General features: G+C 37.2%; 2 protein-coding genes across 2 annotated transcripts; one reads left to right on the top strand and one right to left on the bottom strand.

Annotated features, from left to right (window-relative positions):
* Window positions 1-2670: 2670 nt before the first annotated feature.
* Window positions 2671-6376, bottom strand: LOC117919959 (probable LRR receptor-like serine/threonine-protein kinase At3g47570). Its single transcript, XM_034837280.1, has 2 exons — window positions 3603-6376; window positions 2671-3304 (listed from the first exon to the last, which is right to left on the bottom strand). The coding sequence occupies exons 1-2, from the start codon at window positions 6331-6333 to the stop codon at window positions 2889-2891; spliced, it is 3147 nt and encodes a 1048-aa protein (XP_034693171.1). The 5' UTR covers window positions 6334-6376; the 3' UTR covers window positions 2671-2888.
* Window positions 6377-10811: 4435 nt separating this feature from the next.
* Window positions 10812-14259, top strand: LOC117920823. The gene is made up of 5 exons (XM_034838470.1): window positions 10812-11149; window positions 11897-11936; window positions 12012-12172; window positions 12256-12990; window positions 13660-14259. Exons 1-5 carry the CDS (start codon window positions 10955-10957, stop codon window positions 13894-13896), a joined length of 1368 nt encoding a protein of 455 aa, XP_034694361.1. The 5' UTR covers window positions 10812-10954; the 3' UTR covers window positions 13897-14259.
* The last annotated feature ends 1772 nt before the right edge of the window (window positions 14260-16031 follow it).

Consider the following 16031-nt stretch of genomic DNA (forward strand, 5'->3'; position numbering starts at 1 on the left):
CTCTTCGAGACCTCTCAGAGTATTCAACGACTGTGGGATGTCCCCACCAAAGGAATTATCATACATATAAAGGCGTTCCAATCTAATACAACTGCCAAGACTGCTAGGAATATCACCAGATAACTGGTTTTGGGAAATGTCCAATTCAACAAGGTTTCTCAAGTTACCCACTTCCCAGGGTAGTAAACCACTGAGACTATTTCGAGCCAGGTTGAGGGATTTCGCTAAAGATGATAGGCCAATAACTTCTCGGGGTATGTCACCACTTATGTTATTGCCATAAAGATGCAACAATATCAAATTGTGGCAATTTCCAAGAGTTGAAGGTATACTTCCCTGAAAATTATTTTCCTCTAACCAGAGCTGGTTCAACAATGTTAAGTTTCCGATAGAGGAAGGGATTACCCTGACAACTTATTTTTATCGAAACCCACTTCTTGTAGCTTGTGAAGATTCCCATTGGAGGTTGGAATACTTCCTGTGAATTGATTTTTGTGCATATCTAATGCAATTAAGTTTGCGAGATTCCAATGCCTGTTGGGATGTTTCCAGAGATTTGATTTGCTGCGAATGATAGCCACTGGAGTTGGGTTGAGAGGTTGCCCAAGGAATTGGGTAACACCCCTCCTAAATTATTATCACTTAGGAACAATATTTTCAATTGCTGCTGTTGGTCAAGGAGGAGACGAAACTTAGGTCATTGGCTTCCCCACTTCCCAAATAGTTACTAAACACAGCCAACCGTCTGAGGTTGTGGAGATTTCCAAAACTAATAGCCACCATACCAGAAAATTTATTCGATGACAGGTCAAGTATTTCAAGATTTGATGTATTTGATAATGATACCGGAATGGGTCCACTAAGCCTATTTACGTGGACAGAAAAGAGCTGAAGCTTAGAGAGAGTGGACCATAAATCCAATGGAAGACTTCCTTTCAATTGATTAAATGCAACACCAAATTGAGTAAGAGATGTAAGGTTGGAGATCTATGGAGGGAACGTACCGGATAGTTGATTCGTGGAGAGTACAAGGGTCACTAAGCTTTGTAGGCGACCCAGTGAATGTGGGATACTTCCGTTCAACTCATTGGAAGCTGCAACAAGAACTCTGAGAGATGACAAGTTCCCAAAAGTAGGTGCTATGGTACCCGTCAAACTGTTGTAATCAATAAAAAGTTGCAGCATGTTGGATAAGGAGCCGAGCTCAGAAGGAACTTCTCCCCAGAAATTGTTGTTGCCCAGGTCAAGGATTCTCATATTAGAACATTGAGAAAGGTTAGCTGGGATTTGTCCTTCCAACCAGTTATTTGTCAAGTTTAGAATCTGCATCCTGACTACAGGAGGGACCTCACCTTGAAAACTGTTGTTGGATAGATTGATGGTTCTGAGGAAACTAAGGTTTCCAATTAGAGGAGGGATAGAGCCCACCAGACCCAATGAATGCAAATTTAAGACGGTGACTCTTTGATGCCTGCCACTGCAAGACACGCCTTGCCATTGGCAGAAGTGGAGAGAATCATTCCATGAGCTAATGGCCCTGAGAGGGGCATCAGTTATCTGAGTGTTGATGGCAAGCAGGGCAAGACGATCAGTTTCGTTCCAAATGGACCCTCACGGCTTTAAAACGTGTCAACATGATTAAGAGAAGTTCATACTTATATAACGTCAGGAACTTTCCCCTATCCAATATGGGATAATTTTTTATTTTACTTAAAAGTCTAAGACAAACTTCAAAATAGGTATGGTTTTTTTGTTGATAACACTTTCTTGTAAAAATACCATGGCATTCAACTTGGCGTGAAGTACGGGAACACTCACTACAGAATATTGGGATGTCACTGGAAGAGAATGCCTCAGAAGTTTGAAGTCAAGTCGGAGGTTGAAGTTTTACTTTGAACAACAACACATCAAATTCAACTGAAAGGTGAATGCATAGCTGGCGATTGTAAAGTAGAAACTGTAACGACTCGCACCCAACCATGTAGATATTGTCCGCTTTGGGCCCAAAGGGGCCCTCACGGCTTTAAAACGCATCTACTTGGTTAAGAGAAGTCTCTACATATATAGCGTCAGGAACTTGCTCCCCTATCCGATGTGGGACATCACAAATACCCTCCCATGCAAACACAACGTCCTCGTTGTGTCCCATGGGATTGCGGGGCCAAACAGACAAAGCCAAACAAACCCCCACACCGGGGTCGAGGATTGGCTCTGATACCATTTGTAACGACCCGCACCCAACCATGTAGATATTGTCCGCTTTGGGCCTAAGGGGGCCCTCACGGCTTTAAAACGCGTCTACTTGGTTAAGAGGAGTCTCTACATATATAGCGCCAGGAACTTGCTCCCCTATCCGATGTGGGACATCACAGAAACTCTGAAGCAATGGGGAGGAGCCATTCACCATACTTACACAGAGCAGGGATCCAAATTAACATGAATATAAGCATTATATTTTACTTCGTAAATCCGACTAATTAAACAAAATCATTAGCATTTACCAGTTGCCCCATATTATTCACTTGGATAGAGGAGGAAATTCACCTCCACCATAAACCTTACCCTACATACCCAGAAAAATGAAATTTAACAGAAAGCTTTAATCATCTTAATTGCTTCCAACTGACGTGCTGGAAAAACTTTCAGTGCTCCTGTTATGAGAGAGGAAAATTAAAACATAAGCTCAAATGCTCAAACATGGTATTGAAATATCTGGCTTCCATCTAGAAAACAAACATAAGCTAAAAAGAACGAAAAAAGAAAAGAGAAAAAGGTTTCCAATTGCTTATTTAATCTCTATCTCAGGATCCCTAATGATCATATTTCCAGATAGGCCACAAAGCACCACCAGAAAAAACAAGCCATAAAATTCAATCTTGAAAAGACTTCTACCCAGTGCTTGCGCCAAAGCTAACCCCATGTCCAAGAAGAATTTTTCTGATAAGTTGCAGTTCTTTGATAGCTTCTGTAATGGCCATTCGCTCTCTGGGAGATTCCAGTGAACAAGAAACTCCAATTCTAAGTATTGAGATCAAGCACTCATGCATTTTCTCTCTTTTCATATGTGCCAGATTAGAACTGTCTGCGGCAGTTGTTTCCTCCTCTTTTGCTTCACTAGAGAGGAAAATTGGGTCTATAATGTCAGCTATTCGTTCAGGCAATGCCATCTTCACAAAATTATGGAGATTCAGTTTATCATTGAACATGCTCTCAGTAGGCCTTTTCCCGGTAAACATCTCCAATAGGAGAATCCCATAGCTGTATGTGTCACCAAGGGCTGAAACCTTAGTTCCCATTCCGTACTCTGTAAAACTCAAATTATAGTTATGGTTGTTAGGACAAACTGCATGTAAGTCTGGATATGATAAGTTCTAAATTGAGTATTTATGCATGGCTTGATTGCCCCCTTTGTGAAGGCCTTTTTTTCTCCCCAGAAACCATTCCTAAGAGTTTTTCTGGCTTGAGGAGTCCCTTCCCGGATAGTTGAATCTTGAAACTGATTCTTGTGAAATGCTGTGAATATAGAGTGCAACTACAACTACAACTACAAATAAAAATTAAAAAAATGAAAAAAAAACATAAAAACAAAGAAACAAGGTTACCTGGTGCTGCATAACCAATGGTTCCCTTCAATCCAACAGAGCTGCTCTGACTGGGGTGAGATCTTCCTGCGGCTTCTGGAATGAATCTTGCTAGCCCGAAATCACCCACATGAGCAGTCATGTCATTGTCAAGAAGAATGTTGCTTGGCTTCAAATCACAATGAACAATGGGCTTATGGCAATGGTGATGAAGATAATCCAGTGCGGAAGCCACATCAATGGCAATGTTCAATCTTTGGGGAAGGCTTAAAATCCGAAGGACATCATTTATTTCATCTGGTGTTGGGACTGGGTGCAGCCAATTTTCCAAACTCCCATTGGGCATGAACTCATAGACTAGAGCTTTGAAATCATTGCCTTGGTAATCAACACTTGAGCAAGCGGTTAAGACTTTGACGAGATTCCGATGCCTAGTGTTTCTCAAGGCCTCGCACTCTGCCTTGAAGCTCTTAACAGCTCCACGCTGATGTAGCTGTATTACCTTAACTGCAACCACTGTCTCATCCTGATCCAGAATTCCTTTGTACACAGAACCAAAGCCACCTGTACCGATCAAGTTGGCAGAAGAAAATCCTCCAGTTGCTTTGAAAAGACTGTCATAGGACACATTCAAGATCAAATCCTTGGATGACGCAGATGTTTGAGAAGGCTCTCTCTTTACCCTTCTCAGTCGATTGATAACTAGAAGAGACATTATCAAAACTAATCCCAGAAAGCCAGTTAGTAATCCGATCATCAACTTGAGTCCGCGCTTCGATTCTCCTGTTTTTGGCTTAGTGACAGGGCATGCAGGCAAATGTAATTCAGGTATACCCCCACAAAGCTTATTATTCCCAGCTACTGAAATGGAAGTTGCATTATTGAAGACCCCTTTGGTTGGTAGCTGGCCTTCAAAATTGTTGAAAGACAGGTTCAAATTGCTGAGGGAAAGTTGCTGAAGAAATTCAGGAATTTGGCCAGAAAGGTTATTGCGTGAGAGATCCAAGTCCAGGAGACCTCTCAAAGAAATAAAAGATGGAGGAATGGAACCTTTAAAGTAGTTACCTTCCATATGAAGGTGCTCCAAGGTTAAACAACTGCCAAGGCCATCAGGAATTTCACCAGACAACTTATTGTCAGAAACGTCCAAGTGCCCCAGATTTTTCAGTTCTCTCACTTCGGACGGTAGCAAACCAATCAATTGATTTCTAGCTAGATTAAGGGAAATCGTAAGGGAAACAAGACCCATAACCTTTTCAGGTATAGTACCATTGAGAGAGTTGTGAGAAAGGTCTAGCTCTTGCAGGTACAAAAGATTCCCAAAACTAGAAGGAATTTTCCCGCTTAAGTGATTGTTTTGAAGATGAAGGGAATACAATCGCGTGATGTTTCCTAGTGAGGATGGAATATGACCCGATAACTGATTTCTAGACAAATCTATTCGACCTAACATCTGAAGGTTCCCAATAAGGACAGGAATGCTCCCTGTGAAATCATTGTTTGCTAATATTAAGTCGGTCAGATTAACCAGGTTCCCAATCCCTGGAGGAACTGTTCCCGACAACTGATTGTTGTCCAATTTTAATTTCATAAGTTGGGTTGAGAGGTTAGCTATAGAACTCGGCAACACCCCTCCAAATTGACTACCACTGAGATCCAACACCTGCAAAGCCCTGCATTTCGTTAAAGAGTTCAAGAAACTCAAATCATCGGCCTCTCCTTTTCCAAGAGGGTTGGAAGCAAGAAACAGTCCCCAAAGATTAGGCATGCCTCCAAAGTCGATTGAAACTTTCCCAGTAAAGTTACTCACGGTGAGGTCGAATTCAAGAAGGTTAGAGGCATTTGATAATGATGAGGGTAGGGAACCAGTGAAGTCATTATTGCCAATATTTAAAACTTGTAGATTAGGAAGAGTGAAGGCCAGGTCCCAGGGTAAACTACCATAAAGTTTATTATATGCCAAAGAAAACACTTTCAATGACGACATATTGTAAACTGAGGAAGGGATGATACCAGAGAATCCATTCATGCCCAATCCCAAAAACTCTAAAGTCTGAAACTGGCCTAATGCTTGTGGTATGCTTCCCTCCAAGTGATTGACTGCAAAAGACAGAGATTTAATGCTAGTGAGGTTGCCTAAAGAATCTGGGACTGGCCCGGTCAGATTGTTGTAGTGAAGTTGCATTCTCACAACCTTTGGATATGAGCCAAGCCAAGATGGGATCCTCCCAATTAAGTTGTTGAAGCCCAGACGAAAATAAACGAGGTTAGAGCAGTGGGAGAGATTGGCAGGAATCTCTCCGGAGAAGGAGTTGTTGGTCAAGTTAAGAGCTCTGAGTCTGGACAGACGCCCAAGTTCTTGTGGGATTTGGCCATGGAAGTTGTTGAGTTCGAGGTTGAGACCGGTAAGGAAGGTGAGGTTCCCTATAGAAGGAGATAGAGACCCCACCAAGTGAAGGGAGTTGAGGTTTAAGGTGTTAACTCGCTGGTGACGGTGTCCGCATGTGACACCAGTCCAGTTGCAGAAATGGACAGAATCGTTCCATGAAGTGGTGATTCCAAGTGGGTCTTGGGTTATCTGTGCTTTGATGGCTAGTAAGGCCAGCCTATCAGTCTCGTTGCCATACAAAATGGTGGATGAAGTGGTTGGAGATGGTGAATGGAGGAAGATGATGGTGTATGGTACAAGAATTGAATGGAAGATAAATGAGCGAAATGGAATCAAAGTATTGTCTTGAAGAGAGAGTAGCATGGCTGGTAGTAACTGGACAGACTATGAAGAGAAGTGGGCAATGTACGTGCATATCCTCTTCTTGGGATGAATGAATCCCAGTTCCCATGTATATATATATACAAGAATCCCTGCCAATAAATTTGAGTTTGATCGGCCTTCACTGACCAATATGCCCACACCTTTTAACGTCATCTTGAAGCCACTTGTTTACTTGCACAGTTGTACTCCAACCTAACTCGCCCAATATGCATGACTTTTTTCTACCACTAACAATTAGTATAATTTACTTCATAAAAGAATGATTACAATAATTAATGATTTGTATCTGGACAATACTTCAAGAATTAGTACATCCACAGGCTAACAAGAGGAGAATCATACAGAATTATTGAAACCGCTCAAGCCAACAGCTTCGCAGCTAGTGGGAAGATGGAAGATAAACCTATCCACTTCAGAACTGGCCCCATGTTTTTGGCAGCTATAAGGTGATGGACATGAAATTCAGGGCCAAAGGGAGGACATTTTGTCAATAGAGTGTGAACTCAATAGGCTAGGACTCGGCGCTGCGCGTATAGCCTCGTCCAGTTGATAGCTAGATTGGTGTCCATTGTCGTTACGGTATTATCAGCTCAGTTTCATACCAAATTGATTGAAACTCCAGTGTTAATAGAAGGAGAGTAATGTATATATATACAAAGGTTAGCATTCGATGATCAAGGATAACTTATATCATTTTGAAAAGATATCATCAATCAAAAATTTTATGTTTATACTTGTTTAGGATGATGCCAAATCATACTACTTGTGGATCATAGAAAATGAGAAAGGTTGGATTCATGAGTTTATTGAGAGTGATTTAATTTAATTTTTTTTTTTTTTTTTTTTTATCACATGACAAATATTCACTCGGCAAAAGAAGCTCACGACGGGTAAAATGTACACGCGAAAAGTTTAATTGGCGGAGGAGGATAAAATGAACGTTAAAAGACACGACACGTAAGCTTTACATTTTTATTTTTATTTTTATTTTTTGCTTTTCCTTTCAATATATTTCTTTGACTTGACGGATGAATTAAAAAATCGATTATATCGTCCAAGTAGAAGTCAATCAAGTCAACTGATGAGATTGTAAGGTTGCAACTAATAATAGGATAAGAAAGGGAAAACTAGAGTGACATGGTCCAAATTTTCACAGTGGATGGTGGTCCCACATCCAAGACTCGTTGGTCCTCAGGCCAATGCCCATTACTCGGATCGAAGGTTCCTTCGATTTCGAGAGAAACAAACAAAAGAAAACGAAGATTATGGCCATCATTGTTGACTCTTGCAGTTCAGAGGACCACCAAAGATCCAAGAGATGAACGTACAAGAAGGTGAAGGCCTAGATTAGTGGGGTTAAGAATTCAAGTCTTCTTCCTGGCTTTCTAAGCATGTCGGCATGAGGGGTCAGAATACTTAATCACGAACCAACCTAACAATTCTTGAAATTTGATTACCGATAACTAATCAGAAGACTCCTAGAAATGATGGGAAGCTTTGGCTAAGGAGAAGACTAGGAAGAGATGGTCTTTGTTATTAAACAATAATGCAATTTGCAAGGTGTGTTTCATAATTTAAAATGAGCTACAATCTAAAATTGCAAGGAAAATGTTAATGATAGGATGGCAACGGGGCAGATTCGAGACGAGTTGCCCCCGTCCCAATTCCACCCCGTTTATTCAAATTAATTATCATTCATGTCCCATTTAAAAAATTAAATGGGACGGGGTGGGTATGATAAATTTCATACCCATCTCATCCTGTCTTGTTTAAACTTTTTTTTAATTTTAATTTTTTTAAAATTACTTTAAAAAATTTTAATTACATTAAAATAAAAATATTTTATAAATAATTAAATTATTATATTTTTTATAACTTATTTTATTAAAAATATTTTATTATTATCTATATATTAAAAATAGTAAAATAAAATTTAAATTAAATTAATTTTATATATAATCGAGGTGGGGCGAGGCAATACCCGAATCCATCCCGAGTTTTAAAAAAAATTCTCAAATTCATTTATTAAAATTGAATCCCATCCAATTAAGGGTGGGGCGGGTACCCAAAAAAAACCAATCTCATTGTCATTCCTAGTCAATGAGTGGGTTTCCACGCGGGTAGAGTTTTGATAGTGGGCCAGGTCCCTCTCTCTAGGCCGCCTTCCTTTTTCTTTTTCCTTCACCGTGATGGTAGGCAAAGATGAAAATATTGGTAATCACGGATATATCGGTACTTCGATTTTACAGATATATCGGATATATCGGAAATATATCGGCGAATATTTTGGAAAAAAATATTGGTAGACTTAAAATTGTTAAAAACTCATGAAAATGTAAGAAAAACTTTATAATAATATAATTAGAAGTATAATAGACATTTTAAAGTTATTTTATTGAAAATTTTGATATATGTATAATATGATTTATCATATTTGATAATAATATCGTATGCATCGATAAAAATATGAATTTTATAAGTATACATTTATTATTAAATTACATCTAATATTATAATATTTGATTATAATATGTCTAATTTTAAAATATATATTAATATTAAAATTATGATCCATTTAATTTAATTGTATTAAACAATATAAAATAAATTATGATATATATATAATTTTTTAATATTTAATTAATTATTAATGATATTAAAATATTATGAAGAAAATTATATAATTTTTATATTTTTGGTAATCAATTAAAAGAAAATTTTGCATTTAATTATAAAATAATTATAATTAATTTGCTCTTTAAAATATTCTTTTAATATTTTTTTTATATAATGAGTTTAAGTATATATAAGTTTAGTACTCAATATATAATAAAGGCAAGTGGAGTGTACCTCAAACCTTGTAGCACATTGATTTCACTGTAGCGTGTTTGACTTTTGTTAATCATGCGATATATCGGGAAAAATCGACGATTTATTGCCAAAATCGTCGATATATCATCGATTTATCAGGATTTATCCCGAAATATCGCCGGATCGATATTTCTCCATGAAATGTCGTGTTGATACCCTCCGATACATGATATTTCGACGATATATTGCTGAAATATCGCAACATTTTCCTCCTCAGTGGTGGGTTTGTAACCCGTTGTTGCTAGGACATGTTGCCTCTTGTTTATCATGTGTGATGCAATAGCAAAATAATAATTATATATAGAATAAAAAATTTTACAATGAATACAAACATTAATATAAAAAAACTATATTTGTAAAAAAATATAATAATTTTTAAGATAATAAAATGATAATTGATCTTTATTAAATTTTATTAAAAGATTAATTAGATTATTTTTAAGGCATAAAACAATGAAAATGACCATTTATGATTAGATGATACATTTTCGTAATAGGATTGTGAAAAAGAAAAAAAGAAAAAAAGACCCTTAATCAACATCTAATTTGTAAGATCAACTATCCTTGAAAGCCTATTTTGTGAGCGAGCTCCATGAATTTCCACGGATGATGTCCACACAGTGACACTCTATTTACGATGCTATGTTGGGTCGTCCTACAACTTGGCCCACTACCACTTCTTATTCATCACAGGGCCTACTTTTATGATTCAGTGGGAATCCAGATTCAGCTCGAAAAGTAGGCCCATTAGCCCAATCAAACCCATAATAAAAAGGCCCATATTCATTCATTCCAATGGCGTTCAATGTTAATGACCACATCTTACCAATAACCATAAATATCAAATCTGATGGATTCCACATCTTTATACAACCCTTAATTTTGACATTTAGACAGAGTAATTACAACATTATCGTTTCTATTTGTTATGAATTAAAGAAGAAAAAGACAAAAAATGTATCAAGCCCACATCCATTTTTTTTTAAATAGTTTATAATTTAAAAAATTAATATGAAAGTTATAAAAATATTAATTTTTATATAAAAACTCTATTTTAACTTCTTCAAGGAATTATTTTATACTTAATAAAACTTTTTATTAACTGAAACATTTTTCCATTTTCCAATATGGGCAGGCAACAGGCAACAGGCAGCAGACATCGGGGGTTGCACTTGTACAGACCAGCAGCTCAATTATATCATTATCATCACATACCTTTAATATTAATTTGAGAGTTGATCTTTTGAATTTCTGAGCAATTGAATTTGGGGGCATGGAAGCGCAGAGTCGATGTGGGACAGTGGGAGTGAGCAAGGAACAGGCGAAGAAGTGATGTGTGGTAGTGGGAGTCTGAGTGGGATGAACCACCGTCGTTCAAAACGAGCGGTGGGAAATGTGTGAGTGAGTTTAATAATAATGAAGGATCTTGTTACTCTAACTTCTTGAAAGGCTCAACAGTTGGGTTCAGATTCTAACGATGCAGCAGCGATACACCTGGATCCCCCTTTTTCATCTATCTAAGGTGATGGGCCCCACTTCTTTGTTTATATTATTATATTATTAGATATACCCTCACGCTCTCGCACTCTCACCTGAGTCTCACCCACCACAGCGCCACAGCCACTTGTACATAACCCAAGAAAATCACCCAGTGTTTTTCACTACTTTCTCCATTCCCCTCTTCTTCCCGTGTTCCCCTCTCAGTCGTGGCCATTGCTAACTGTACTGAATGATGAAAGCCCTAGCCAGCTCTTCTTCCAGGGTTTTCCCTGGAAAGTATAGAGAGAAATGGTTTTCGTCTACTATGGATGCCCAGATTCGTTTCTTGCGATGTCAGAAGCTGGTTGATGTTGGTTTCTTCAATTCGATTTCTGTGCAGCATAAGCCCATCCCTCCCATTTCTTCGTCGTCTCCAGAACCCCAGGTATAGTTGCTTTTCTCATCTTTATTGTTTTTTTTCTTCTTCTTCTTCTTTTACTTTATTGCGGTTTGTCGGAAATCAAAAGCAGTGGTGGATTCTTGATATGTTCTTTTTTTTTTTTTCCCCTTTCACCCTACGTTTGTGGGATTTTCATGGCATCTTTTTGAGCAACCTTTCTTGATTATATGAACGGCATCCTGGCAGCACACTTTTACTTCCTCCTCCCATCCACTCAGAATCAATGTTTCCTTGGATCAAACATTATGAATTCAACTTTATCCCATTAAATTCTGGGAATCATGCATTTCTCACTTTATTTCTTCCCATATATTTACACAATTAAGAGCATGAACTTCTGTAAAAGCTCATTATTTTGTTTTCCTTGAACTGCAAACTTTTTTTTCTTAGTTTTCTAGGCAAAATAAAAGTAAATGTTGTTTGAAATAGGAATCTTACAATCTTTGTTTGTAAAAGATCAAAAGTTAATCATCTTTATGGACATATGAATAGAGACCTTCTCATTCTGGGTTTATTCCTGCTCTTGACAATATTCTTTTAGATATGTTAGCAAAAGGGGATATATCTAGGGATTACTGAGTCACGAAAGAATTTAACACAAGGCAAGAAAACATATATGCAGTATTTCAGGATTTCAGAGTTGGGAAATAGTCCAAGGCATGTTTGAAGATCAATATCTGTATATAGTTATATCGCATTTGGTTTTGATTTTGTTTAACAACCTCAATGTAGGCCGAATTGGAAACTGCAGAAACTAAGATTCAAAAGAAATGTAAGTTCTGATTATTTTTCATGATTTTTCTACACTGGGTAACCTTGCTCTTAATGTAACATAGCTGCTTTGCAGCTCGATCCAATACTGTTCATGTCAGATTACAGTTGCAGAAACGGTGCTCGTATGGTGAGCAGTTTCTGATAGTAGGGGATGATCCCATGTTTGGCCTATGGGACCCATCAATCGCAGTACCCTTGTGCTGGTCAGACGGCCATGTGTGGACAGCAGAACTGGTGAGAAAGAATCCATTACAATAAATGAAGTATATTTATTGCAATGAAGTTTTAATCTGTTCTGATGTTCCTCTATTGGATAGGATATACCCATTGGAAAATTGATCCAGTTCAAGTTCATACTGAAAGGAATTACTGGGACTATCTTGTGGCAGCCCGGCCCAGATAGAATTCTTCGCACCTGGGCAACAGAAAACACAATCACTGTTGTTGAAGATTGGGAAGATGCTGAGCTGCAGAAAATAACAGAGGGACCAGTTTCTATTCTAAATGAGGAACCAGTCATCAATTCAGACACGTTGATTGCTGCAGAGGATGTGACTCATACAAAAGATAAACACATATCTGATATAAACAAGGAATCAGCAATTACTGTTACCACAGCTCATCCATCTGAGAAACCACCAGCAGAGGCACAGAATAAACTAACTGTTGCAGACAACATTCCTAAATCACAAGAAAAACTCATGGCTATGGTTGCAGAGAATATCATTTACCCAAAGGAGGAACCCCTTGCAAATGCTAATGAAGTGCTTCGAACAAAGACTGCACCTTCTCCTGAGGCTACCTCTGAGAAAGATGTGTTGATGGCAGGGAACAACCTTGCAGATAATGGCAGAGCTGCGCCTATCAAGAATCCAGGAAGCGCAGAAATTAAGGAAAATTTGATTACCTATGAAGGTCCTGTTCTTGTACCGGGTTTGACGCCATTGTCAACAATACCAACTGAAGAAACAAGCCAAGATGGGGACAAGAGAAGTACTTCAATGGATGCCTCAGTCGGAGCAATGGAAGCTAAGGATCAGACTGTACCAGAGGTAACTGATTGATGAGTGTGAATCTTTTTTTCTTCTCTTTTATCTTCTACTTCATTCCGTTAGACCAAGGTTCCGGCTGAGTTGTATGTTCTTGAAATGTGTCTTCTATAAAGAGCAGCAATATTTGAGATGATATATCAGCAAGTTCAGCTCTTTCACTTGATTGATATTGAAGTATTTCAATTGGATAATCATAATTGAAAGATATAGATCCATAATAGAGTATAATTTCATCAATTTGCACCTCCAACTATCAGAAATTTAATGAGTAGATGTTCTCTTTTGGTAATAATATTGTTGCAGTAAATGTCGTATGCAACATACATTACAAACTCTACCCTGAATGTTTTCTCAGTTACAAAGTACACCATTACCTTAGAGCGCAACCCTTTAAAATTTGTATTTTATCCCGTAGTCTCTTGTGGGAGGCTTCAACAGATTAACACAACCAATCTATTAGATGTTTGCACTTGTCAGATTCATTACACCCAATCTATTCATGTTTTGAATTGTCTATACTGATAATTTGGCAAAACCCTTTTTGATGTTCACTGCACTCCATTTTAAGGCAACATGTTATTCTACCATGGTGGATTGTTATAGTTATATTATCCTGCAGATACCATTCTTGACATCCTTTTTCTTGTACTGTAACCTAATAAAATCCAGTCAGATGACAAACAAGAACCTGAAGGTGAACCACATCACGAGGGTACAACAGAAATGGTGTTCATTGATGAGAAGGAAGAACTACAGGATGCTGAACTCGAACAAGAGACTTCTTTGGCCGAAGAAAACCAGATGAACTCAGATTCACCTGGCAATGGTTTCTTGGGAAATGATGTACAATGGGGTCGTAGAACTCTGCAGAAGTTTCTCACTAACTTGGGTTTCCCTATAGCATGAATTCAACAGGAACACAACTGGGAAAGGAGCTCGTCCAAATTAAATACAGCCTGCAAGTCTGCAACTTCCATTGCCTAAATTTTCAAAGTGGCCCTGCAATCAGGAGAGAGGGGCATTCTTGGTGGATGTTTGTATGTACATATAGAATTTCTGTTACTTTTACCTGTTAGAATTTGTATCTCATCTTTATCTTGCTGTGCACCATTATTTGAGAGTGATCAGATTTTTGTACTTGTAACAGTGTATGATTTGCAAGCATACCATGAGATCCTGTTCTTAAACTTGATGGAAATTGAGTACTAAATAGTCCAGGACTCAGGTGGTGTTTGTTTTTTTGGACTTTTTGCTGAAATCAATTTATTTTCAGAATTTAGGTTGTTTGTGTTTCTATTTTTTCATAACTTATTATAAACTTTTTACTAAATAGAAAAAACCAAAATATGTAGTTTTTTTTAAATAGAAAAAATAACATATTAGTTTTTCTTTATTTTTTAATACTTAATAAAAATAAAATACTACAAAAATAAACAACCTAATATTTAACACAATTAAGTATTAAGGTTCTATTTAGAATTAAGTAAAAAAACAAACACTACCTTAGAGATGTAAAAAAACTGTTTTCTTAATGCTATATTTTTGTATTGACAGCAAATTCTTTGAACTGTCTTTACTAATATTGCATATTCATGGTTGAGGCTGATCTGTATTTGAAAATGTCCCTTGATTTGTTGTTAATATGTATAAAACTTTATTCTTCCATTAGGGTCAAGGGTGGACATGGAATTCACCTACCATTTCGCAATAGTGGTGATAACATTCTTTTCTTGTTATTGCTATTTGCGACCATATGACCTCTTCCTTCCTTATTATCAATGTTCAGGCAGGAATGCAACAATGAACAAGCCGGGTTATTTTCTACAAGCTTGAGTAACATGCTGAGAATTAAGTACATGCTGCAGGGTACAAAATTCCAGGTATAAAGCAATAAGAACTTGGCTATTTTCATTTACTTAACTAGTTGTTTTTTATTTTACTCATAAGCACATTCTCAGTGTAATTCCCCATCCTCTGTGGAGTATGTCATATTGTGTGTGGCTTTAAAATCTATTGGAGTTGTAGAATTGCCCAACCAATCCAGAGAAGGCAATCCCAATTGGCTTGTACTCTGGAAGCCTTCAATTCAGAAATGAATCGAATAACCTTTTACTCCTGGGATGCTTGAGAATGGAGTTCTTATGAAACTTTTTAATTAAAAACGGCACTGAAGAGATTAGAATCTACATGCAAAAGAAAATTACCATTTCCCTGGCTGGCACATGGCATAAAAGGCAAATAGTTTGCAAATACTTGTTTACTGGTGAACGGCATTACATTTTTTTTTTGAACATTTTTTATGGGGGATTTCTTATCATAAAATATTTAAAAGGAAATACTGCATTGATGCAGTCACCATCACCATAAAATTTCATTCTCCATTCCTTCTTAGAAAATAAAATTAGTCTTCATGCTCTCTTTCACATCTCATGGATCCTCTACGCCCCCTATCACATCCTCCATGCAAAACTTCACAACCCAGGAGACACACCAGCTTCACCACCAGGGACTTTATTTATTTATTTATTTGAACCCATACCTGCATCAAAATCAACTCGACTCTTGAGCACTTGCTGTACTTCAACGGGTGATGATCGGACCTGACTCGTTGGAGAATTTATAGGAAAACGGATAAATTTTTTTTAAACCAAAATCGTCTTTTCAAACTTTTCAAAAGGGAACTCGTCTCTTCAAGAGACGAGTTCCATGAAAAAAAATATTTAGGGAAAAAAATTCCTAAGGGAACTCGTCTCTTCAATAGACAAATTTCATGAAAAAAAATATATATATTTTTTATAAAAAAAAATTCCCAAATTAAAAAAAAAAAAAACAATTCCTTAAGAACTCGTCTTTTGAAGAGACGAATTCCATGAAAATATATATATATTTAAAAAAAAATTCCCAAATTAAAAAAAAAAAAAAAAAAAAAAAAAAAAAACAATTCCTCAATAGAACTCCTCTCTTGAGTTCCCATGAAAATAAAATATATATATTTTTTAAATTCCCAAATTATTAAAAGAAAAAAAAACAAGCCAACTCCT

This window comes from Vitis riparia, chromosome 8 (genome assembly GCF_004353265.1).
Source record: "Vitis riparia cultivar Riparia Gloire de Montpellier isolate 1030 chromosome 8, EGFV_Vit.rip_1.0, whole genome shotgun sequence".
NCBI lineage: Eukaryota > Viridiplantae > Streptophyta > Magnoliopsida > Vitales > Vitaceae > Vitis > Vitis riparia.

What these genes read in the sequence shown, in the direction of transcription:
- LOC117919959 (XM_034837280.1), bottom strand. Translation starts at nt 6,333, where the DNA reads ATGCTACTCTCTCTTCAAGACAATACTTTGATTCCATTTCGCTCATTT. An exon ending in CATTGGTTATGCAGCACCAG is followed by an intron (nt 3,305 to 3,602) that starts GTAACCTTGTTT and finishes TGAGTTTTACAG; the next exon opens with AGTACGGAATGGGAACTAAG.
- LOC117920823 (XM_034838470.1), top strand. Translation starts at nt 10,955, where the DNA reads ATGATGAAAGCCCTAGCCAGCTCTTCTTCCAGGGTTTTCCCTGGAAAG. An exon ending in CGTCGTCTCCAGAACCCCAG is followed by an intron (nt 11,150 to 11,896) that starts GTATAGTTGCTT and finishes ACCTCAATGTAG; the next exon opens with GCCGAATTGGAAACTGCAGA. An exon ending in AGGATCAGACTGTACCAGAG is followed by an intron (nt 12,991 to 13,659) that starts GTAACTGATTGA and finishes AATAAAATCCAG; the next exon opens with TCAGATGACAAACAAGAACC.